Here is a 24,303-nt window from a genome sequence, read left to right as displayed (position 1 = left end):
ATTTCAGAGCAAAGATATAGTCCATTAACATGACTTACCTTGCTATAATCGGATTTTTCTCCATTACAGTCCATGAAGTTCTATTTGATTTTATTAGCAATCTCTTTCAGAAGACCCTTGAGATCATTAATCTTGGAAAGGGAGAAAACGTAGAACTGGTCTTAAGATAAATTTTCCAACTGTCCATGATTTAAATGATTACTCTATGGCTTTTCCTTGAAACAGATGTAGATACTAAGCAGCAAGTATGGCGCATCCTGGAACAGGGCAGAATGGGTGGCAGACGATATGGACCCTGCCCACTGCTTACTTTCTGAAATCATGGCACTAGCAAATACTCATCAACACCAAGGAGTGGGAGCTTTTCTCAAAGGAAAATCAACAATGGTTCTCAGATAGAAATGACAGGTTTTAACCGCACAGAGAAATAATATGTAGAAATAATCGTGGCATATGTAGTTAATGCTAATAAAATTATAAGATACCAACAAAGTTTCACTTCAGTAGAAGTATAATACAAATAAAAATATGATATATAATACAAATAAAAATATGATATGAAATAAAAATATAATAAAAATAAAAATATGATAAAAACTGGGTGCCTCAGTTGGTTAAGTGTCTGCCTTTGGCTCAGGTCATGATCCCAAGGCCCTGGAGTCAAGCCCCAACTCTGTCTCCCTGCTCAGTGGGGAATCTGCTTCTCCCTCTGCCTTTCCTCTCACTCATGTCCACATTCCTGTTTTCTCTCTCTAAAATAAATAAAATATTTAAAAATAATAATAATATGATTAAATACTAATGAATCAAATATTTGTAACTAAAGTGTCTACTCCCACAAAAAAAGTATACATAGCAAAACAATTTAAGTAAAAGACATAATAAAATTATTTTTGATATTTGCACCTTTCACAAGCTTATGACACAAGATGAATGAAGGTCATTCTAAATTATACACCTTATCGGTATATTTGATAAAAGTTCATGGACATAGTGCTATTTCAATACAGTTGCTTTCTAACTTGCTATGTTTCTCACTCAAGGAAAAGAAATATGTTTTTATCTTGGGTTTATTTCCAGTAATAATCTCTTCATTTAACTTTTTCTTTTTTTTCTAAGAATGAAACAAATCCATAAGGACTAATAGCTGCCTAAAATAAAGAAGGTCTAGTAAGATCCCTACTTACAAACCTAAGGTCAATTGTGAATGACTTTGTTTTAGGGTATAATGAATGCAGAAATTTTTTTATTTGTTGAAGGAGCTTAGTGAGAGCCCTGTATTTGTTGATGGTAGAATGACTTCAATAAGCTGCTAAAAGCAGATATAAGATTCTGAGAACTTGCTCAAGGAACAGGTGATGATCCTTTAAGTTCTCTGCGGATGCAAAAGAGAGACTTTTTTGTTGTTCAGTAGGGTAGGGAGGGTACAGGATCCAGGAGAGAATAAAGAGGAGACGGGACAGGCGAGCAGGATGAGAAGCAGGGAGACAGGGAGTGAAATCCTGCACAGTCTGAGGCCTCCCTGGGACCCACCCAGATCCTCCCCAAACCTACAAAATGCATGGTGCCAGTGGGCTTCCAGTAGAAACCAGCAAAGGGGCTGAGCTCCACATCCAGGGGCATGCAAAGGGGACAGAACCTGCAAGCTCTTCTCTGAGGACCCTGGGAAATCCTGGCCTGTATGTGGGCAGCTTCAACCATGACAAGTGACTTTCCCAGCCCCCATCTCCCACAGCCCCCACAGCTCAGGCCCACTGTCCCCACTGATGCTGTCACCGCCAGACCCTCAGTGGTCAGGAGGTCTCAGTCTGTAAACGGTATGGCTCCTGGGAGCCATGGTAAGCTTGTCCAATGCCCTGGTTCACTGGATGACCTCTGACCCACGACTCAGAGAGGCTCCATCCATGCCTCTCTCTCCCTCCAAAGCTACCCCAACTGAGACCACGAGTGAAAACAACACAGCACAACAACCAAAAATAGCCTGCTTTCTGCACACACACCTAAACGAGTCTGGGGTGCCTCGATTCTCAAACCAGACTGTTTAAGCTGCTCTTGTGTGGCCACCCAGCGGCTCGGAGGGTCTTTGAAAAAGTCCACCAGATGTGCCCCTCTTCAGCTAAAACTCTGCAGAAGCTTCCCTCGCACAGGGATAAAACACAACCAGACAGAAGCAAGTTCCCACACGGGACAGCCCAGCCACCCCCATTTCCCTCCCACTCAGAGCTTCCCCAGTTCACGCTGCCCCTTGTTTGCTGCCTGGAATGCTCCCTGCTTCTCTGGACTCGGGCCTTCCCAGCTGCTGACCCTGCTCCCTGCTGACACAGACACAGGTGATCTGTGGAGCGCGTGCCAGATCCTGCATCCAAAATCACTGTTGCCACCAAGTCCTGCACAATTCAGGTCCTATAACCACGTGACTTCACAAAGACTCCATTCATGACATTGGGGGACCACATCTGCTTCGAAGGCTCTTAGCCCCATGCCCGGCACATCGCGGGTGCTCGGTAAATACAATGTGCTACATGGCCCAGCCACAGAAGCAGCAGACGATAGACCTAAATATAAATACATGAGGTGGAAAAGTGAATATATCATATAAGGATATATATTATTTATTACATACCATATGTGTCTAATAGAAATACTCAATCTGAGAATGCTATCTCCAGTTTCTCCTTTCATATATTCTCCTAATCCTCGCTAAATTTTCCATAATCTTTAAGCATACCTACCACTTTTCTTTTTCCTCTCCATTGGTGATAATTGTGATATACATCCTAGCATGGTCATTTACGTACAGCGTTCAACTCCAATCAAACAGGAATCTTGCCAGCCCCTCAGGGAATGACCCACAACACAACATCAGAATGAGAGGAGCTGTAACAAGATACACTATTGTGTGATAGAGTCCCCAAACATGGCTGCCAGTGGTTCCTTTGTGCCTGTCCACAAGTGCCACTCCTACCTCAGGAGGTGGGTGACCGAATCTGGGCTGACCGGTGGCTTCTCTGAACAGACTCTGGTAGAAGTGACATCACACCAGGCCCTCAAAAGTAACAGCAGTCTGCTTCCTCCCTCTTGGAAGAAGGGGGGACTGCCTCAAGACCACCATGCGGTGACAAGCCCAAGCTACAAGGATCAGAAGTCACGGGCGACAGAGAAGCCCACTGAGATGCCAGATCCTGGCCTCGCCACCTGCTGTATCCAGCCCAAGAAACCCAATTGAGCACACATGATGCAGAACTGCCCAGATGCGCTCTTCCCAAACCCCTGACCTACCAAAAAAAAAAAAAGCTAGAGCTAAATAAAATGGTGGGTTGACGCCACTGAACTATAGGGGTTGTTTGTTATGCAGCAAAGTGTTTGCTCAAAATACACCACCATCCTGAGTAGTTGACTCCAGTGTATAGAGCTCGTCATTGCACAGAAAGGAAAGGGGAGGATGAGTCAGAAGGAAGAGACGAGCTGCTCCGGGGGGAGGAAGGCATACTGTCCTGTCAGCACCAGACTTCAGGAGGCGAGGCCTATGAAAATGCAGCCTTGGTTCTTAAGAATGCCGGTGGTAAATAAAACAAAAATAACCAAGAAATTTTAAGCTGGATAAATTCTCATATAAGAGCTCCATGAGGATCTCTTGGGTCGTTTATTCACTCAGCAAATGTTCATTGAGACCCTACAGGTCTGGGCAAGGCACTGAGTGCCTGAGATTCTGCCTTACCTGGTGGGGTTCTATCCAGCCACCAAACAGCACAGCACTGCGAGGGAATGTGACTATCATCATCCAGGATGCTCGTCTCAAAATACCATGATAAAACACCACGCATCCTCTCCTCCACAGAGCCCAACAGGGATCCAGTATTTATGAGTCGGTTGTAATTTCTGCTAAACCTAATCATCACTTCTGGCCACCCAGCTCCGGGTGGATGTGGGCACACTCTCCCAACCCTAATGTTCACATGTGTATTTGTGCATCTGCAGTGCCCTTCAAATTAAGTAGCTAGCAAATTAGAGTGGCATCCAAGATGAGCACGGAGGCACTTAGGCTCCCAAATTGCTCTTCTGAGCTTTGCAGGTGTTTCTGTAACTACAAACATCTTACACCTGCTTTCACAGCTGAGAGAAAGAGAAGACAGGGTCCTGGGCCTGACAGAGACATCAAAGAGTTTGGAGATCATGGGAATGGGACTCCAGCCTTGTTGCCCCAAGGGGCCGGGAACATCTGAGAAGCAGCTCTGTTCCAGTACCCAGACCTCACTCAGTGAATGAAGAAAGATGAATACGGAACAGGGTCATTTCTATCTTTTTTTTTTTTTTTAATAATTAACTTCTTTTGTTTTCAGACCGCAACCACTGGCCTCTAGCTGAAAGCTCAAAGATAACACGGATTTTTTATTTTGGGGGTAGGGAGAGAGAGTGCACGTGATCAGGAGGGTGAGGTGGGGAGGAGGAGGGGCGGAGTGAGAGAGAGAATCTCAAGCTGACTCCACCCTGAGTGCAGAGCCCAAGCGCCCTGAGATCACAACCTGAGCTGAAACCAAGGATCAGACACTTAACTGGCTGAGCCACCCAGGTGCCCCAAACAACACAGACTTTAAAAAAAAAAAAAAATTTCCCAAACTATTATCAGGACTATACCTTTGTATCCAGCTGTCTAAAGCGATGCCTCATTCTTCAAAGAAGTTTAAAAGAGAGAGAGAAAAAAAAAAAGAGAGAGAGAAGGGAAAGGGTGAGGAAAAGGTTATTAGACTCCATTTTTCAGTCTTTTAAGAACAAAACACAGATTAGTTTCATTTTCAGCTAAATCCATGTCAGCGGCAGTTTTCTTCCCGACACCCAAATGAAGTGGGATACCACTCTGACCCCGGTTAGCAGTATAGCAAGTGCAGGCTACCTCTGCTTAGAGGGCAGTAGGGTCCCGCCCTCCTTTCCAAAATCAAGATCTCAAAGTCTGGGAATGGAGAAAGCTTAGGGAATCTACCGTGTAACTCGACGAGAAAGAGCACGCCATCTACCCCATGTGTCCCAGTAGCTGTGCTGAACGTAGCACAGGGGTTGGGTGTGCTTACATTACTCTTAGATAGAGTAAATTTTAAGGTATGTGTGGAGCTCAGTAAGAGTGACATTGGACCGTTAACCATATTAATGTGCATAATAAGGGCACATGCCTAAAGGCCATACATGACACACTACTTGGGGACCATCTATGGATTTAGTTGTGACTTTTCTAGTTCTATGGGATGTTTATGACAACTCCATGTAATTCATAAATGATGGTGTGGAATTCTCAAGGACAGTCTCTAATAGCGCTACCAAATGGTTTTCGATTCTCTTTCTTCATCACAGAGACACATGTGTGGCACCTCCCAGATTGTGCCAACTGTCCATGATCAGAGGTCTCCCCAGAATCCCCTGCCACAGCCATGGCAGAGGGAGCCACGCTCTTGGTACCTGGTTCCCGTGCCCCGCCCTGCAGTCCTCAAATACCTCTTTCTTCCCCCGGGACTTGGAGGACATTCAGGATGGTAAGGGGCAGGTTCTGCCTTTCTGGAAAGCCTGGCACACACGTAGGGGCTTGTCATTTTCAATTGACTAGGTAATATCTTTTTGGTGCTATTTCTTTCTGCTATAAATTCTCTTTACAGAGTTTACACAAATAAGCTACTTATGTTCTGCCACCTTGTGTATACAAGGGGAGCCTAGCAAAGCAGAAATAAACTACTGACATACTCCTCTGAGGCATCATTGGCTTTCGTGTTGATCTTGACGAGGTAATTTTCTTTCATGACACCCTCCCACGCCAGAGTCTCGTTGTCTTCATTTCTGAAACCTTGAATAATGAGACCAAAAAAAAAAAAAAATTCAAATTGTCTCATTTGCCCCTTACCTCTTAAATCAACACCTGCTAGTCATTTTGTGATACCCTGGAGCCAGAAGAATTAGATTTGTCCCCACACAGGCTGATCTAAGTAATGTGACTTACCAGTGACAGCAGCAGAGCGATGGAATGTTAATGAATTTCTTAGTAACAATGAGGAATGGGAGCTGCCTGCATGAAATAGGAGTGCAATCTTTATTCTAAATAGAGATAAATCTAAAGCCTGCCTGTGTGTTTTGTGACTTAGCAAAATCGTTTCAGTAATAAATTTTGTCCTCACATTTTATATGTGCTCCTCTTTCAACTGGATGACGTAAAAACGCTAAATCAACCACTCAGAGAATTACTGATGGATTGCTACTCCAAGCCTAAACCCAGAATAGGAACTTTGGAGGAGAGGAAAATAAGCCTTGAACATCATTGCTCCCCTTGTGAAATATGCAGTCTGGGTGTGGACCTCAAGGAAAATTCTTTTTTTTTTTTTTAAGATTTTTATTTGTTTATTTGACAGACAGAGATCACAAGTAGGCAGAGAAAGAGGAGGAAGTAGGCTCCCTGCTGAGCAGAGAGCCCGATGCAGAGCTCGATCCCAGTACGCTGGGATCATGACCTGAGTCGAAGGCAGAGGCTTTTACCCACTGAGCCACCCAGGCACCCCCTCAAGGAAAATTCCTAGGTCTAGTCTTTTCCTTTCATCATGGCTTGCCATAAAATTGGCCCGGGGCCATGTTCCAGCAAGATCTCTCAGTTCAGTTTCTTATAATACTTGGGCCTTTCGGAAGGCAAGCAAACAAAATAACAGATCAACATGGCGCCTGTGTTTCAGCTAGTGGTGCACTGGGCAGCCATCCGCTGTATGAATTCATGGGGAAAGAAAAGAACATATGTTCACGTAGGTGTCCCCTTGGAAAACAATCTATTGAGTTTTGTTTTAAATTATAAGTTCTGCCTGGATTTAAAAAGAATTAATTGGAAATTAAAGACCTAGCCAATAAGGCAATTGACAGGATTGAAACAAATCCTACATAAAAAATACAGATTTATAGAAAATAATCCCTAATTGAATTTCTTTTAATTGTATTTTTCTTAGCCAAGTGATTTCCAGGGTCTTTTGCTCAAATGAAAATGTCTGCAGAAGCCCAATAGGAGTACTTGAAAATCAACACAGAAAGGATCAACACACTCTGAGCACAGAACCAGAGAGCAACTGTGACTAACAACCAAAAAAAAAAAAAAAAAAAAAAAAGATGGCCAACTTCTCTAGCAGTCAAAACAATGCTGTTGGGAGGATGATGTTGCATTTTCACCAACCAAAGTGGAAAATTAGCAGAGTCTACAGTAATAACTATAGCCCATGTGGGCAAAGATGTGGATAAACAGGTTTTGGGGGGAAATATCTATAAATTTGTCACAACCTGTACCTGGATTTATCTAGAAATTTCTCTCCTATGAATAACTCCAAGGAAAAAATTCAGATGTGCTAAAAAATGAAGAAATCTGTTTATCATCGCACTGTGTGATACTGAAAGAATGGAAACAGTCTACATGTTTAACAGCAAGGAATTGGTTACATTAAATATGGCGCAGCCATAGTCTGGGATTCTCTACAGTTCAGAACTGTTATATAGGGACACCTGCCTGCTCAGCCGGTTAAGCCACTGCCTTCAACTCAGGTCCCAAGATCCCAGGGTCTTGGGACTGAGTCCCAAGGGTCTTGGGATCCCAGGGTCTTGGGACTGAGTCCTGCATCGGGCTCCTTGCTCAGTGGGGAGTATGCTTTTCCCTCTCCTCCTGCTCCCCCTGCTTGTGTGCTCGTTCGCTCTCTCTCTCTGACAAATAAATAAACAAAATCATTTAAAAAACAAAGAACTGTCATTTAGATTCATATTTAGGGATATGGAAAGTGTTCATGATGTATCATTGGCCAAATGAACAGATTAGATTATGAATATGTCTTTACAGAGCAACCTAGCTATCACATATCCACACAAAAATAGTAGAGTAGATACCATTATGTTGACAATATTTATCTCTGAGTGGTGGGTTACACGTCCTCTTGCTCTTTCTTATTTGTGTTTTTCTATAGTTTTCAAATGTTCTATAATGAATATGGATTACTTTTGCATCATGGAAAGCAATATATTTTATAAAAGTGGATCACTGGTATCATACCTTTTCATGATTACTGTAGGAAGTCACCAGAAAGTACCCAAAATGGAAGTTTGGATTCTACTTTTTCTGAAAAGTTAGTTGAAAATCTTGCCTTTTTCTCCAAAGAAGGGCAGTTTAGAGCTTAAATCCCATGACGTCCCCCTCACTTGCAGGCAAATGCAAAGTGAACTTGGGAAATGGGTTACCACAAGAGGCTCTGCCAACCACAGAGTGCTGCTGTTTCTGGAATTAGTGATCATCAGGAAGAAGCAGATGAATGCATGGTGAGCAGACACCTCCAGAAGTCTCTAACGGTAAACGGGACTCTCAGCTCCCCATCTCCATCATCACTGCACTCTGGGTGGAGAAGGACTTGCCATATGGTCACCCATTCCCTCCATTTCTTTATTCCTTCCTGAGAGTAAGAACTGTTTGAAGAGAGAGATTTGTCCTTAATTATACCCTGAGCTTTCTGGTTCCCCTGATCCTGGACTGAGCACAGTGTACCTTTGGAGAGTGGACCTCCATCCCCTATAGCCCTTCCATCCACCCATGCCCAGACGGAATCCAACCAGTGGTGGTGGGGATTCACGGCCTCACAGAGCTATTCGTTTCACTTCCTCATAGCACGAATTGTGCTTATATCAAGTCAAAACCTTCCTCCCTGCTACTTTTACCCATTGCTTGCTTTTTCTCTGGAACCATTCTGGTAAAAATATGGCCCGAGCAGCCCAGCCGTCATGTGAATTTGTTCATAACTATATCCCCAGAACAAAGGTCGTATTTGCAAAGGAAAGCAAGTCTTGAGCAAGACGACTATTTTTACACTGTTTCTTCTCTATGTGCTATAGGGTTTATCCCTTTTCATGCTTTTCTCTCTTTGATTAAAAGTTTGTGACCTAAAAGTTCATTCTTTTTCTTCTAATTTTTAAAAGAAATGTATGGATTTTCGTGGTCGCTGCAGCACATGAACTCTGGTGCTGGGTGTGATTGGGGAGGCTACCCCAGCCCAAACCAGAGCCAGATCCCCCAGCTTAAATCCAAGGTTAGAAGGCAGAGTAAATGGGCTAGCAGTACCCTTTCTTTTTCTCTGTGTCCAAACATGCAAATGAATAAAAATAGTCATCTCCCTTCTTTCCTGCTTAATGTGGTTGAAACATGTCTGTATGCTGGGATGATCTGTCTGGCTCAGGAGCTCCAGGATTTGGTGTTAAGAAAACCTAGCCTGGTGCAGGGAAGACAGCTGTACCTGAGGAAGGGGTACCTGAGTGTGATGGAGAACCCCATGGTGACAGATTCTGGTTCCTACAGTGGGGGTGAGGAGAGGGAGCTGCGTGGGGACCCTCCTGCACCTCGATCCTTGGCAGAGCTAAGGAGGTGTGTGGCCACAGGAGAGAGAGAACCAACTGAGCTGTAGACCTTCCTGTCTTCGGGAAGGAAGTGGGTCCCCGTCAGGGAGAGGGTGCACTGTATGAACCCCTGGCATTTGGAGGCTCAGGGGAAGCAGCCACCAGAGAAAGGATTGCCAAGTCCAAGGAGCTGAGGGGCCAACCAGGGAACAGCTGAAGGGCCCACGTAGTAAAGGATCAGTTTTACACACATGCCAGGTCAGAGAGCATGGAGCTGGCTTAGAACAGTACCCTTGTTTCTGGAAAAGACTTTCTGCTTCTTCACCGCCTTCCTCCCTGTGTTCCAACCTACAGCGGGTCAGTGACCACAGCTGATGGGTGGGAGAGAAGGGGTGTAAGAGAGGAAAAAGCCAATAGCCCACACTTCCTGACAACTCTGCCTGCTGAGAGGGGGTACCGCAAAGACGGAAGTCTCCCCCAGCCCAGCCCAAATGGCAATTAAGGGGCTGGTTAATAGACTGGACTGTATTTAAAGTAACTGTAAGTGAAGGCCCCTGGGCAGCTGGTGATGCCCGTTCTCGTGCACTCTCTCTTCTTGCGTGCGTGCTCTCTTCAACACTCCCCTGCGTTCCCCGGTTCTAGCAAACACCAGTTGATTGACTGAGAATCTGATAAAGCAACAAAAGATTTGTCCCAAAAAAAATAAATAAATAAAAAATAAATTAAAAAAATAAAGTAACTGTAGGATTTCCTATTTCCCTAGGAGCGGCCAGAGAAGTCATGAGCTCTGCCGGAGTAGGACTGACATTCCCAGAAGCAAACACAAGGTCATGTTTTGGTCCTGTCCCATGAATCATGCCTGTTCGATGTCCTATTTATGTGATGAGGATGCTTACCCGAAAGTCCTTCCCCCAGAGTAAGACTGTCCCTGCAGATCTGCCACACTCCCTTAATCTACTCTTTCCCCTCTCAGCATTCACAGGCTGGCCTGGTGCCTGATCGTTACAGACCTACAGATGTGTGCTGCGACCTAACCGTGCGTAATTCCTTCCTGCAGCCACATGGACTGGGCAGGAGTCCCTGTGATAAATCATTGCTTTTGATCCCCAGCACAGACAGATAAGCCACTCACAGCAGGCGGAAGTCTCGGCGTTTCTCTCCCTGCAGCAGCACCCGAAGCACTTCTTGACCACCATGTAGAAGTAGGCGAAGACCACGAAGGGGAAGGGGATGTTCAGACGGTTGCAATACTCCTGCACCAGGAAGTACCTCTGGAACTTCCAGACCTGGTCGTTGTTCTCCTGGACGGTGCCCACAGTGTAGCTGGCAGGAGGAGAGAGAAGGGCAAGCCTCAGCCTTCCACGTGCCTCCTCACCTCACTGGCAAGCACAGTGACATTGATAACGAGGTATTCCTGGGACAGCCTGAGTCCAGGGTAGGAGGGAGGAGCCACACGGAGCCCAGAGCCAGGACAACTCAGTGCCGGGCACGCTTCCATTCATGCTGGGCCAGAATTGTGTCTGGCTTTTGGGCTTTGAGGTTTGGGGTTTTTGTTTTTATCACACACACAAAAAGGTTGTCCGCTGAACTTGTAAAAAATGTTTTACTTCAAGACCTTTTAAGGATTCCCTTTTTCTGTTAGTCTGTTACTGTGTTAGCCACAAAGAGGCCAAAAGTGTCGACTTTCTTAGGGACAATTTGCCCCTCATACATTGCTAACGGGAGTTTAATTGTAAATAATCCGCGAAGGAAGTTTGTTAATATCTATCAAGGGCCTTAGAAATGTTCAGTCCTAGGGGGATAGGAGAAGAATAAATGAAACAAGATGGGATTGGGAGGGAGACAAACCATAAGTGACTCTTAATCTGACAAAACAAACTGAGGGTTGCTGGGGGGAGGAGGGGCAGGAAAAGGGGGGTGGGGTTATGGACATTGGGGAGGGCATGTGCTATGGTGAGTGCTGTGAAGTGTGTAAACCTGGCGATTCACAGACCTGTACCCCTGGGGATAAAAATACATTATATGTTTATAAAAAAATAAAAAATTTTAAAAAAAGAAAGAAATGTTCAGTCCTTGGATCCAACGACTTTACTTCTGGAAATCTAAGACTAAGGAAATACTGAGAAAAAAAAATATGTGTATATATGGATATACACACAGCTGTCTGTCACAGTCCTGAAAGTAACAGCTGCCCCTAGCTCCCGCCTCAACAGAATGAGACAACAGAAACGCTCAATATTAAGAAAATATATCACTCATTATGGTTAATCAATAGGGCTGCATTACACAGCCATTAAAAATTATGATTATGGGGCGCCTGTGTGGCTCAGTGGGTTAAGCCGCTGCCTTCGGCTCAGGTCATGGTCCTGGGGTCCTGGGATCGAGTCCCACATAGGGCTCTCTGCTCAGCGGGGAACCTGCTTCCCTCTCTCTCTCTGCCTGCCTTTCTGTCTACTTGTGATCTCTCTGGCAAATAAATAAGTAAAATCTTTAAAAAAAATTATGATTATGAATAATTTTTATACTTTGGGTAAATGCTTCTGATACATGTTAAGTGAAATAACTAGGCTGAATCTCATACTTACAACGTAATCTCAGTACATAATTTTTTTTTCTAAGTCACGGGGAGAAATAAATCCATCATTACCAGTGGTCAACCCTGACACACATCATGAACGCTGTTTATGCTCTGTAGTCTGCTTCCTAAGCGTTACACAATGGACATGACTTATATAATTGAAAAAAGTGTCCATTGATCAGAAAAATGTCTGATTGTGCCATTGATTTATCGGTTACAAATCAAATCCACTATAGCATAGCTAATGCTCATCGTGTACCAGACATTGTTCCAAGCAGCCTACTTATGTTAATGATGTCATCTGCAAAAAATTCTCTAGAGGATGTAAGTCCTATCATCACCTACGATGAACAGATCAGGACACTGAGGCATAGCCAGCAAATACTGTCTGAGTCTCCCAACTAGAAAATGATGAAGCCAGGACCTGGACCCTGCAATCCAGTCCAGCATCTGATTGCCTCGCTGCCTTGCAGACCAGACCTTGAAATGTTTTGAGCTACGCTCTATTTCCAAAGGATTCAGTTCGACTACTTAATTAAAGAAAACGATGAAGCATTTTACCATTTGTGAATTTCAACCATCCAAGATACTTTCATTGCTGATGTCAAATCACCCCTTCGAGAGCCAAAGAAGGAGCAATCAACATTTGAAATCTCCTCTAAGCAAATCCTGACCGGGGATGCATTCAATTCTCCCAAATCTGGGCAAAAACGTCACAGACCAAACCTGAATGAGGTGACCACGTAGAGAAGCTGGATCCATTTGTCGTGAGACCTCATTCTTGCCCCATGGTACATTACGATCTAAGACTTAAATATCTTTAACAAGGAAAGATCATACACACAAGCAAAACACTAACCTACACACATCACCATTATGACTCTGCTTACAAGCTTGGCTTTGCTTGTGTGGGTGTTTACTGATGAATGGGACACCCCAGATCCTGGGTTCTGGGAGGACGGGTGTTAGCAGCCAGTGTCCCTTCGATGCCTAAAACTCAGCCCCAGGGTACAGTCTTTGCAGGGAGGGAATTAACGTTTCTTGAACATCCATTGCACCTAAGTGCCTACACTAGACATGCAGAATGGTTGCTGGACTGATTTTCATGTCAGTTCTATGTGGCAGATTTTTTTAGGCGAAAAAAACAGGACTATAAGTACAAGAGTAGCAGAGTGAATCTAGCAATGAGCCTGCAGTGTCTTCCAAATGTAGGTCAGGTTGCTTTGAGCCTAATTCCAACATCTTTGTCTGTCCTCGCTAGTCCCCCCTGGTTCTGCCTGCAAAGGATACTGTAGGTCCCTCACTGTAATGGGGACAGTGGTGGACACACCCCAGATTCATTAAGTCCGGGCTAAGAACTTGCCAGAAATCAGTCTATTACTTTGCAACAGAACAAGTGTCACCATTCAAATTACTGTCTCTGGGAGTATCTTAAATTACTAACATATCTAGTTAAAAATGATATCTACCGACTGCCTCTTCCATGCCTACAACACAATAGCCAACACAAAAAAGCAACAGCATCCATTTTAACACATCAAATGTTGTTCTCTGAGGTTCCACCCAGAAGGAATTAACAGTTCCTATTGAAGGGGGGGAGAGTTAGCATGCTAAGAATAGGGAAAGCTGACCTGTCCACCCGGTGGGCCTCCCTCCCTTCCTTGGGAGCTCAGCGTGGCACTACGGCCAAGAAGAGTTCCAGTGGAAAGAAATTTGCATCTTGGCTTAACTGATCACTCAGAGGCACTGAAAACATCTCATGTCTTCCAAGTCATCTGGAAAAGGGATTGGAAAACTGGGACCGGGGGCCAACTCCAACCTTCCCCACAGTTTTGCAGGGATGGTCAGCTTAGAATGGCCTTTCCAAAGCAGAAAGGTGGGGATAGCTGCTTGGCATATAGCCAAAGCAAGAACCCTAACTGGCCCTCACAGAAAAAGTCACCAGCCAATCTCCAGTCTAGAATGGATTGGGGCCAATGCCTGCAAACTAAGGCATTCATCTGTAGCATTTCTAGGCTGAAAAGCTTTGCCTCCCATCATTGCTCTGAGTGTCCCTCAGGACAACCCAGTGGCCTCCTGTTGGAAACTCCACTTCACCTGCATCTCTGGGCACAAGTGGATCTAGTGAGCTGCCTTCCTTTCCTGGGGAAACTGTAAAAACCCTTATCCACATCCCAGGGGCTGAGAGTGAGCTAGCTGATTACAGGACATTAATACCTCAAAGCCGCTTTGCATAAGTTACACATTTCTGGGGCTGGCCATGCTGAGGTTTAATTATACTATGGCCCACCTTCCCCATATGATAACAGCTTCTAAATCATTCTCTCTTTTCCCCCCCAAATTAGTTCTGGACTCAGCCAAAGACACATGAGTGTTCCCCAGGGAAGACTGATAATTGAGCACTGCCTCGAACTGCTTTGTTAAAATCATTTTTACGTTCTTTAGACACTGTCTTCCATTTCTGCAGAGGAAAGGCAGCATTCTGATGCCAATACACACCCACCCCCCCTCAGCAAACCCAAATGTCCAGAGCAGCTCTGAGATCATCTCTCCAAACAGGCTCTGGGAGTCTCCCTGCCAGCCCCTGTCCATCCAGAGTCTTCCCTGAGATGAATGACACAGTGTCCCCTCTGACCCTACAACTGCAATGATATCTTGTGCCCTCTGCCACCCAGCTGGTGGAAGATGTGCAGTGATGACTGAGTTTGGTTCCCTAAAACCACCTGAGCTCCCTCCTCTGAGCAGGACAGGAGGAGGCAGGAGCCCCTCAAGGGACACGCAGTTTCAGAAATTTGCTGACACTGAGAATGTTACCAAGAGATAACAAATGTTCAGGACTCAGATAGCCTTGAACGTAAATGAAATCCAGCAGTACGTTCAAAGAATAATATGCCATGACCAAAGAACAGAGGATGACTAAGTATTAAGATCATTTATATAATTCATCATTTTCATAATACATCATAGATCAAAAGGAAAAACGTTATTTCGATAGTTGCTAGAAAGTCTTCTGGCAAATTCAACATCCATTTCTGATTAGGAAAAAAGAAAGAAGTAGGAGAAAAAGAAAGGAGGTTAATAAATAAGAAATATGAGGAAATGTCCATGACACAATAAGAAAAAAAAAGGAGGGGAAAAAAGAATTTAGCAAGGAGACATGTTCCAAAATAAATAAGCAAAACTTTAATGGCTTCCTACATATCAAAAATTACTTGTTGAAGAAAATAGAAAAAAATATTTTTCTCACAATCACAAATGGTTAGGAAAAAATGTAATAAAAAATCTTCCAGCTCTGTAGGAATAAAATCATTAAACATCACCCGCAAACTATGTACATTTGAGTAAATGGAGAATCACACCATTTTTTTCTGGATGGTAAGATACCATTTTTTAAAGGTTCCAGCTTCCCCTAAATGATTCTGCAAAGTTCACATCATTACAATAAAATTCACAAGACTTTTTTTTTCTGGGAAAGTAAAAAGGATTTGAGAAGATAAGATTTAGACGCTTCCATATTAAATATTTGAGAAAATCCAAAAGAAGTTTTGCATCAGAATAATGAGAGGAACTTGTACAACAGATGTGAAAATAATTTTTTTAAAGTCAGTAATTAAAGCCACTTGGTAGTAAAAACCAAAATAGACTAATCAACAGAACAGAATGTCAAGTCTGAAAAAAAAATCACAATGGAAAAGTAGTTGTTAAAACAATGGCAGAATTTTAGAATAAACTGAAAGACGAGAGAGTTGCCGGCTAGATTTCAATCAGAAAACACCTCCTGTAAGCTTTTCACAGATTTCATACGTTTTCTATCTGTTCCTCCTTTCCCGACACACCAGCAATATCCGGCCAGAGCTGCCCTGTGGCCCTGGGGACCCTGACTTCTGCATCCTCCCACTGCCCCATCGTGCACATCCTGATTCCCCTCTCATTACATGGCATCAAAAAGCAGGCACAACGTCTGTAACTCTTACACACAGTAAAAGACAACATGCAATTTCACTGCACTGAGTTTTAAAGTGCTAACTAGGGTTAGTATTTTGCTATCAGCCTAATACAATGAAGACCATACCTTGTACCTGTGTAAAGACCCATGAGATCTCCCTTCAGCTGCAAGAAAATGTCCAGCTTCCTTAACATGGCATAAAAAGCATCCTGCAACCTAGCCCCTGCCTACCTTTCCACCTTCCTCAGTGGCTGATTCTCCCCAGACTAGCTTTATCTCTCCCATGCTTCACCCTCCCACTCTCACCCCCAACCCCAGGCCGGGCTCCAGGCTCTGGGCTCCCAGCAAGGGATCCTCAAAGCAAATGTCCCCTCTGCTTGGGGCTGCTCACTCTAGCCCTGTCCCCAATGTTCTGTCTTGCTTCCTAACCTCCCGCTGTGCTCCACAGTCCCTGTGACATTTTTCAGTGCTACTTATATGATACTGTATTCTATTCTACTACATTGTATTGTTACACTACATTGTATTATTTATGGTATTATATGTATCTGTTTATGTGCCCATCAACTTTTTCAACAGCAGACACAACCTCTCTCTGTCTCCTACTCCTCATTTGTAAAATGATAAGGAAGCCACACCTACACGAAAATGATCGATAATTACGTGAGGGTAGCCCATGATGGGAATGTGGACAGCTGGGCCCAGGGAAGTATCAGTAAACTTGAGGTCATCTTACGACCACATTATCTGCTTTTTTTTTTTTCATCTACTTTAAAAACTCTTCTTAAGCAAGTGGAGAGGCTCCTTAGCTGGTACCAGATGGTTATTTCCTTTTCTCTATTTTTCTGTATATTCATAATGGACATATATTTTTCCAAAAGTTAAAACGTATCTGGGTCCCAGAAATAACCCTCCATCAGGGCATGTTTGACCAGTCCTCTTTGGAAGAAACGCTCAGGGATTTATCTGCAGGACACGGTGCCCACACGCATCACAGCTGTGTGTCAAGACGACCCAGTGTCATCTACTGACTTGAAGTTCACATCATGCTCTGATAAGCCACACAGGGCCTGGGATCGATAACTTTCATGCAGAATAATCACAGAGGCCTGCATCCGTTACCTCCCCCAAAGAATACCATCTGGAGAGCACTCGGTGCTGTTTTAAAACTCCCAAGTGCGCATTTACGCTCCAGTTCATAAGGTTGCCATTGGGTACAGCTATGCTGTTACATGAATATTTGGATGCGCTGCCAGGCAGGGGTCGCAGCCCAGGGCGATAGGCTCCCAAAGCCCAGTACAACGACCACCGTGATCAGAAACCATGTTCTGATGATTTAGCCCAAGGATGGGAAGGGAGTGGCTCTAGGTGCTCGTAAGTTCCCAGGATGGTGATTAACGAAGACAAAGCCCTCAGTTGAACCCAGGACTGTTCTAGACAGCGCCCCCCCCCCCCCAGGGAAGGGATGCCCCCAGATTGTCACACCTAAGTACTGAACAGAGCAACATTAAGTTACCAGGCCATGCCTGGGGTCTTGCAAGGAGGAGAGCTGCATCCAGCCTTGAGTAGGCAGTGCTGTGGCCGGAGCCATGGACTGTGGGGATGGTGACGGAGAAGGCAACCTATTCCCTCTTTCAGAAGCCCTTGCTGGTCCATTATTCACCGCTAGTACTTCTTGAATATAAGATCCAGAAGCCGGGCTCCTGAGCAATAACTGAATGATGAACTAACCATGGGAAAAGCCCTGTTCATTCCATCCATACAACCCACAAGGTCCCAGGTGCTGAGATAGGCCCAATCTCCATCCTCTAGAATGTACCATCCAGAAGGACAGAAGGTTGTCACTGCACAAGGGGGTGCAAGGAGTCTCTACACAAAGTGGGGAGGGTATCAGGGACCCCTCAGGCAAAGGACGATGCAGAGTTCCTTAAAAGGCCAGTGGGACTAGGGCAAGAGACCGCCAAAATGGAGCCAAGTAATCCCAGCTGAGGGACCAGAACTTGCAGACGTCTGGGTCAGCCTTGGGGAAAAGCTGAAGAGCCTGAAATTTACCCTGAAAGCTATGGGGAAATACTGAAATCCTTCCAGAATTTTAAGTAGAGCAGTGCCATTTCAGAAACATGACAGTGTAGAGGCTGGGCTGGGGGAGGGCTTCTTTGTACACTGGAAAACCAGATGGCTACTCCCTGCTCAGCCTGACAGGCAGGTGACATCCCCAGAGGCACGTGCTCCCACCCAGCCCTGTGCAAAGGGAGGCCATTGCCCCTCGTGTGCAATCCTTGTGTCTTTCAGGAGCCCAGGGCTCTACGGGACAGTGGTCTTTTTCTTATTTTTCTTCTGAATTCTGAAAGCAACATACAATCACTGTAACAAGTGAAAATACATACTTGATTCTTTTCATTTATTTTTTACTGGAAGGAGATGAGATTATACCATAAAAATTAGCCTGCAATTTTCCTTTTATATTTAACAAAATATCATCCTTTCAAGTCAGTAAATAGAGGTCTACCTTTTGTGAGACCTGCACAAAACTCGGTCATCTATAACAAGTTTTATTTGACCATCACCCGATCAACAGGCATCAAACAATGATCCAACAAGCATCCTTGTATATACGTCCTTAGAATAGAATCCCAGATATAAGAGAATTAAGTCAAAGATTTGTATGTTTTTTCTCCTAATAACTCTTTTCATATCACCTCCCACAGACCTAGAGGCAATTCCCATGGCCAGCAGCAACACCCATTTCCCAGCCTCATCCCCAACACAAATGGCTTTTTAAAATTTCTGCTCATCTGATGGGTCCTAGAACAGCATCTTGTTGGTTTCATTGGGCCCTTCCCATCAACAAGATGGAGCCCCTTTTCATGTGATTTTCGCCATTTGAATTTTTCTTCTCCGAATGGCACTTCCTCCACCAAATTTCTATTGTGTCTTCTCTTTGCTACCAATATGCAGAAGCTCTTTCTACATTAAGAACCAAAACTCTTTGGCCACCGCACATTTCTGCCATTCTATCACTTATCACAGGACTTCATCCTAACAAACCTTTACTTTCAACACTTGCTTTACAAAATCAAAAGTGATTATCTTGTCTTTCCTAGTTTCTTGGTTTCTGATTCTGACTGTTTCTCTTCCACCTCAAGGTTGAACAAGGATATTTCGTTGCTAAATTGTCTGTCTGCGCTGGGGTCACATACTCAAAATCACTACCTACCTTAAAGCAACAACATACTATGGTTCTCACACTTTAACTACAACTGGAGCCCCTGGAAACCCTCTGAAAAAAAGATGAAAGGAAAAGAAAAATCATGATTTTCTAAAAGTCATAAGGAGAGCTACCAAAGGCAATACAAATTTTTTAGAGCCACCATCGTATCTCCCTCCACCTCATCAGACATGAGCCCCGAAAGAAAGTCACTCTTCTGACTCTGCTCTTGTGATCTGTATTTAAACTGAAAAGCATCAGGCACCTGGATGGTTCAGTTGGTTAAGTGCCTGCTTTGGGCTCAGATTGTGATCCCGGTATCCTGGGATCAAGTCCTGCATCAGGCTCCATGATCAGTGGGGAGCCTGCTTCTCCCACTCCCTCTGCCCCTCCCCTCAGCTCACACTCTCTCTCTCTCACTCTCTCTCACTTACTCTCTTGCTTTGTCTCAAATAAATAATTAATACCTTTAAAAAAATTTTAAAAAGAAAGCTGAAAAACTTCAAAGCAGCAACTAACTAGAGGCTGAGTCCTTTAAACCCTAGAATCCATGCCAGAGTCCATAGCAAACAAGGATGTTGGGGAGGAGCTGCACCGCACCAGCACCACGCCCACATCCTGGCACTCAGGGAGATGGCTGAATGCATGCTAGACCTACATGGTCTGAATGTGCTAACTATGCTGACTACAGGTACCTGGCTGTAATGTCATACAAGCTTACAGCACAGCAAATAGGGACATAACTGTATTTTTATTATAGTCCCTTTAAGACTGCCCCTGCCTCCAGACCTGCAGTCCCCTAAGCACTAACACAAGTTGCGCAAGGGTGGACCTTCATGGCCTTGCTCCTGGTTCCTCCAGCCCCAGCTGGCACACGGTCTGCCCACCATGAACACCCAAGAAACTCATGACTGAGCACGTACCCAAACATGGCAACGAGCAGGTTGACCAGCAAGATGTTAGTGGAGAGCATGTAGATGCACACCAGGGGGATGGTGATCCACTCGGGGAAACGAGGCAGGTTGTGCTCATCCAGCTCCACACATAGGGGCTTGGACTCATTCCCAGTGAAGGTGCAGTGGGAAAAGTCATACGTGGTACCTGAGGATGTAGAGACCAAAAGGCAAGGAGAGGACCCTCTGGAGGGAACAGTACCACAGCGCCCCAGGGTGGGGGCGGGGGGCACATGACAATGATCAGGTAATGAGGACGGCCTATGGTGGTGGGAATGGTAGAAAGTGTTCTGGTTGCACAGACACTGAGGAGATAAAAGCAACAAAACCACCTGATGAACTGGAGATGGGGAATGAAATCAGAGGAGATGTCAAGAACAGGATTTGCACAACCGCGTGAACGGTAGTGAATGCGGACTTTGGAGAAAGTCCAAATCCTCACACATGACTAAAGCCACTGGGGAAGGTGCTGTCCCGAGGACAAAATGAGCTCCCTTAGGTAAAATGGTAACTACAGCTACATAAGGGAAATAACACTAACAATGTGCCTTCCCATCAGAGCACAGGAAAAGAGCTTAGGTCTTGGAAGAGGCTGCAGCAGAAGAGGCCAGGACAGCCTGAGGCCACAAGGATAATGGATAAAACACCAGGGAGCTCAGAAATGCCACCAGTAGGGCAGGGGAAACATCAGGATCATCGTGTCCCGGCAGGACAGAACATGACAAGCCCAGGCTCTCGTCAGCATCATAAAGATGCTTTAGACAGCTTGTTCAAGACACACACTGGTCTGCACATGCCCCGCACTTTCCTCACTTAAACCAGGCGTGAGCACGTTAATGCCATCTGTGCTGCCACTCTCCTGCCTCTGAAAGATGCTGGGCAGAGGCTGAGGCCAGAAGTTGAGATTGCAGGTTCCTGGGCAAAATTTTCAATATTAATGGGCACCCAGTTATTTAAGAGAGGACAACTCACAACACCCATTTCTGCACTAATGAGGTTCATTGCTGTCCATGGCCACATCGCTGTTGAAAACATAAGAAACGCTATGTTCAAGAAGTTTCAAAATTGCAGACTAACGTTGTTGGACACATTGGCAAGGTGGACGTAAAAATCCAACTCAGACACAAAGGTTGAGAGGGTCAGCGTTCAGTCCCTGGTATTGGCCCAACTCCTGCTCTGGGTCAGAGCAGGGAGCGCTGGGGGCTGGTTCTGGAAGCAACCACCTGCTCCCAGATGTTCCCTCCCAGGCCAGGTCAGGCTCACCATCCACGTCACTGGGCACCTGGCCAAACATGGCCAGATAGGGCTCGTAGATAACTGAGCGGAATATCCACCTCCAGCGATGCTCATTTTGCCTGAGGATCCCTTGCCTGGCCACGCCAAAGGCCACCATCCACACGGCAAAGAGGAACAGGAAGAAGAACACATCGATCAGCTGTCGAGGGAGGACACAAGAACAGAGTCAGGTCTGTGCCCCAGGGGGCTCATCTGCTCATTTGACTACAGGGAAGGGTGGAGGTTCTAGTCACCCAGTGTGATTTCAAAAATGACCATTGCCACCCTGGGGTCTTGGGACATCTATCTCCCAGAATTAAAACTGATGCATTTTTGTTTGTAGATCTCCAAACCAACTCAGGACCAGAGATTTTCTGGATAAGAAACTGGCTTGAGAGCAAAAGAGGCACCCACCTCAGAGTACCTGCCCTTCTCTACCTCTTCGCATGCTCACATTCTTGAAATCCCTACATTGTGTCTTCAGTGCTTTTTTAAGGAAAATAAAGACTGTCTTTAAAAGAATGCACAGTTTTCATTTTTTTAACTTTTTGCACACACAGCATGACTTCATGGTGACTTGATGCCTCAGATATGCTTTGAATTAAAAACCACAAACTCAAAAGAACCTCAATGTTGGAAAGCAACCTCCAGATGAGCTAATCCAAACGCCCATCTGATTTAAAGACAGAAGCACGGGAGGTTTGGGTCATCTGGAAAACAAGCTTAGGAAACCAGCATCGTCAGTGTGTAATTATCTTTCTGTTGGACGTCCCTATGGAACAGCACTGGTAATGCTGATCCTACATCTAAACCACATGTTTATAGAACTGAAGCCCTAATCCATTGCACACCTCCAGACAAACATATTAACCTCCATGGTCCCCATCTATAAATGGCTATAACCATCCCTATTCTGTCTATGTTCTTACTGAGCTGTGACTCAGTTTGACTCATGTGACTCAAATGAAAGCACCTGGTAAAGAGTAAAATCCAAACAGATACCTTTCTTAGCAATGCACTTAACTAACCATTTGCTCCTAGTAGTCATCTTCTGTTAAATTTCAAGCTGAGAGAGGCCCCTGATTGAAAAACACATCAAGGAAAGCAAACCTTACCAATTGTGACATGTCTATGGGTAAAACCCTTCTACCAACAACAGAAGGAACTCTGGGTCTAGCAAGCAGAATGGCAACCACAATGTTCTCCATTCTTACCATCCTCTGCAACATTATAATCTTGGGTCCTAAATTTCTGCTTACAGTGAAAATGTGGATCAACCTTAGAGTGAATATAATGTAATCCAGGCAAAAGATGACTCGTCCAGAATACAGAGAGGTTTTATTAGAAGGGTGGAGCCTGTGGAAGGAAGGGGAGCAGAATATGTGAGATACTAACAAAACAGTTCAAAATTTTGTGTTTTTTTTTATTTCTGTAAAGATTTTATTTTTGTCAATGTTATGTTAGTTGCCATACAGTATATCACTAGTTTTTGATGTCATGTTCCATGATTCATTGTTTGTGTATAACACCCAGAGCCCCATGCAATCCATGCCCTCCTTAATACCCATCACCATGCTAACCCATCATAACCAAACACAAAGAAACATAGTCAGGGCCCTGGGAGCTAGTGGAAACAGTCCAAGGACACCACCTGTCAGTCACTGGTCTTCTGCTCCTGTGGCCTCCAGGAGAGCAATGACAGAGCTTTCAGAGGTTCTTGCCCTTGAACCTTCATCCTCCAACACTTCTACTGCAAGAACCCAGTCACATTGCCACTGACTTCCTCACTCCCACAGCCCCTATAACGATCCCAGTCCCCATCCTTGCGCAACCTCTTGGGAAGTGGCTCCACCAGGTTTCCCCTAATGAGACGTCCCTCATTTGTACCAGATCATTTGGTTAGCTTACTCCCTGCTAATGTGTTTCTTGCAAGCCTTATATGCCTTCTACTTGGAATTCTCTAGAAATCAGGTGGTTCAAATGCTGAACCCAAGCAGAAAGGAAAATTATTGGAGGGGGAAATTGAGTTTTTACTCACTGCAAATTGCAGCATGAGCATGGGTAGGCACATATATGAAGAGTCAGGCTTCTCTGCCAGAGGACACCATGCATAGAGCTCAGGTATGACCATGAACGTCACCTTGAAGCTACCTGGGGAAGGTAGGCCTGAGGGAGGTGGGCATAGGCAATGCAAGCCATGGTTTGGGTGTGTCCCAATTTCTCTACCATGGGAAGTACACATTGCTTTTCAACAGTGATTCTAGATTGGTTTTTCTCACCCTATACTCTGGCTTTGGGAGACATTCTCCATAGCCAGCATCCAAGCAGAAGCACATTTTCAAAGATTGTATGGCTCTCCTCAATGTCTAATCATCTCTCACAGATTCTGTATGCACCAAGTATAGATCTGTATGCATTTCAAGCATAAATCACCAGGAGAGAGAAGAGAAGTGATTCAACTTTATGCCAGCCAAGCTGTCTCTCGAAGAGGCTGAGACAATGGCGTTTGCAATAATCTCAAACTGGGAGCAGAAGGGAAACAGACTCATCTTGGACTTGAAATATCAAAGACCTCTTCTTCACCTACCCACCTAAGGAAATCCTAAAGCACTTGAAACTGGGAAAGGTCTACTTACCGAAATACAATGCCTGCTATGAAGTAGAAAAGCCCAAGAGTGTCCATGACATTCCACAGGTCAGTAAAATAATTCACCCCATTCATGTACCACTGCAGCACAGAAAGGGACAGAGAGAGAGCATCAGCAGCTGGGAAACATCAATTGCTTCCAGATTTCTTTTTTAAATGTTCACACATTTTTTTCCCGGATCCTTTTTGAGCCAACAGTATGCCCTACCTCATACCCGGTGATATTCCAGGGGGATTGGAAAGTAGGTTGCATGCTTGCTGTTCTGTTATGCATGTGTTGCTGACAAAGTCAGAAAAGGGACACAGGCATCCTTACTGTTC

At 44.7% G+C, this 24,303-nt stretch overlaps 1 protein-coding gene across 1 annotated transcript in view; it reads right to left on the bottom strand.

Moving 5' to 3' along the window:
• TRPM8 (transient receptor potential cation channel subfamily M member 8) overlaps window positions 1–24,303 on the bottom strand; it is a 76,002-nt gene that overhangs the window by 3,038 nt on the left and 48,661 nt on the right. The window contains exons 17-24 of the mRNA XM_046019259.1: window positions 23,972–24,063; window positions 22,550–22,691; window positions 21,324–21,495; window positions 20,031–20,208; window positions 10,508–10,698; window positions 5,728–5,827; window positions 4,636–4,669; window positions 39–131 (exon numbers count right to left, since the gene is read on the bottom strand). Of these exons, the coding sequence (XP_045875215.1) occupies window positions 81–131; window positions 4,636–4,669; window positions 5,728–5,827; window positions 10,508–10,698; window positions 20,031–20,208; window positions 21,324–21,495; window positions 22,550–22,691; window positions 23,972–24,063 (960 nt within the window). The 3' untranslated portion in view covers window positions 39–80. The remainder of the gene's footprint in view (window positions 1–38; window positions 132–4,635; window positions 4,670–5,727; window positions 5,828–10,507; window positions 10,699–20,030; window positions 20,209–21,323; window positions 21,496–22,549; window positions 22,692–23,971; window positions 24,064–24,303) is intronic.

The sequence above is a fragment of the Meles meles genome, chromosome 9 (assembly GCF_922984935.1).
Source record: "Meles meles chromosome 9, mMelMel3.1 paternal haplotype, whole genome shotgun sequence".
NCBI lineage: Eukaryota > Metazoa > Chordata > Mammalia > Carnivora > Mustelidae > Meles > Meles meles.
Note: the sequence above shows the minus strand (reverse complement) of the source record. Positions and strands in the feature narration are given on the sequence as shown.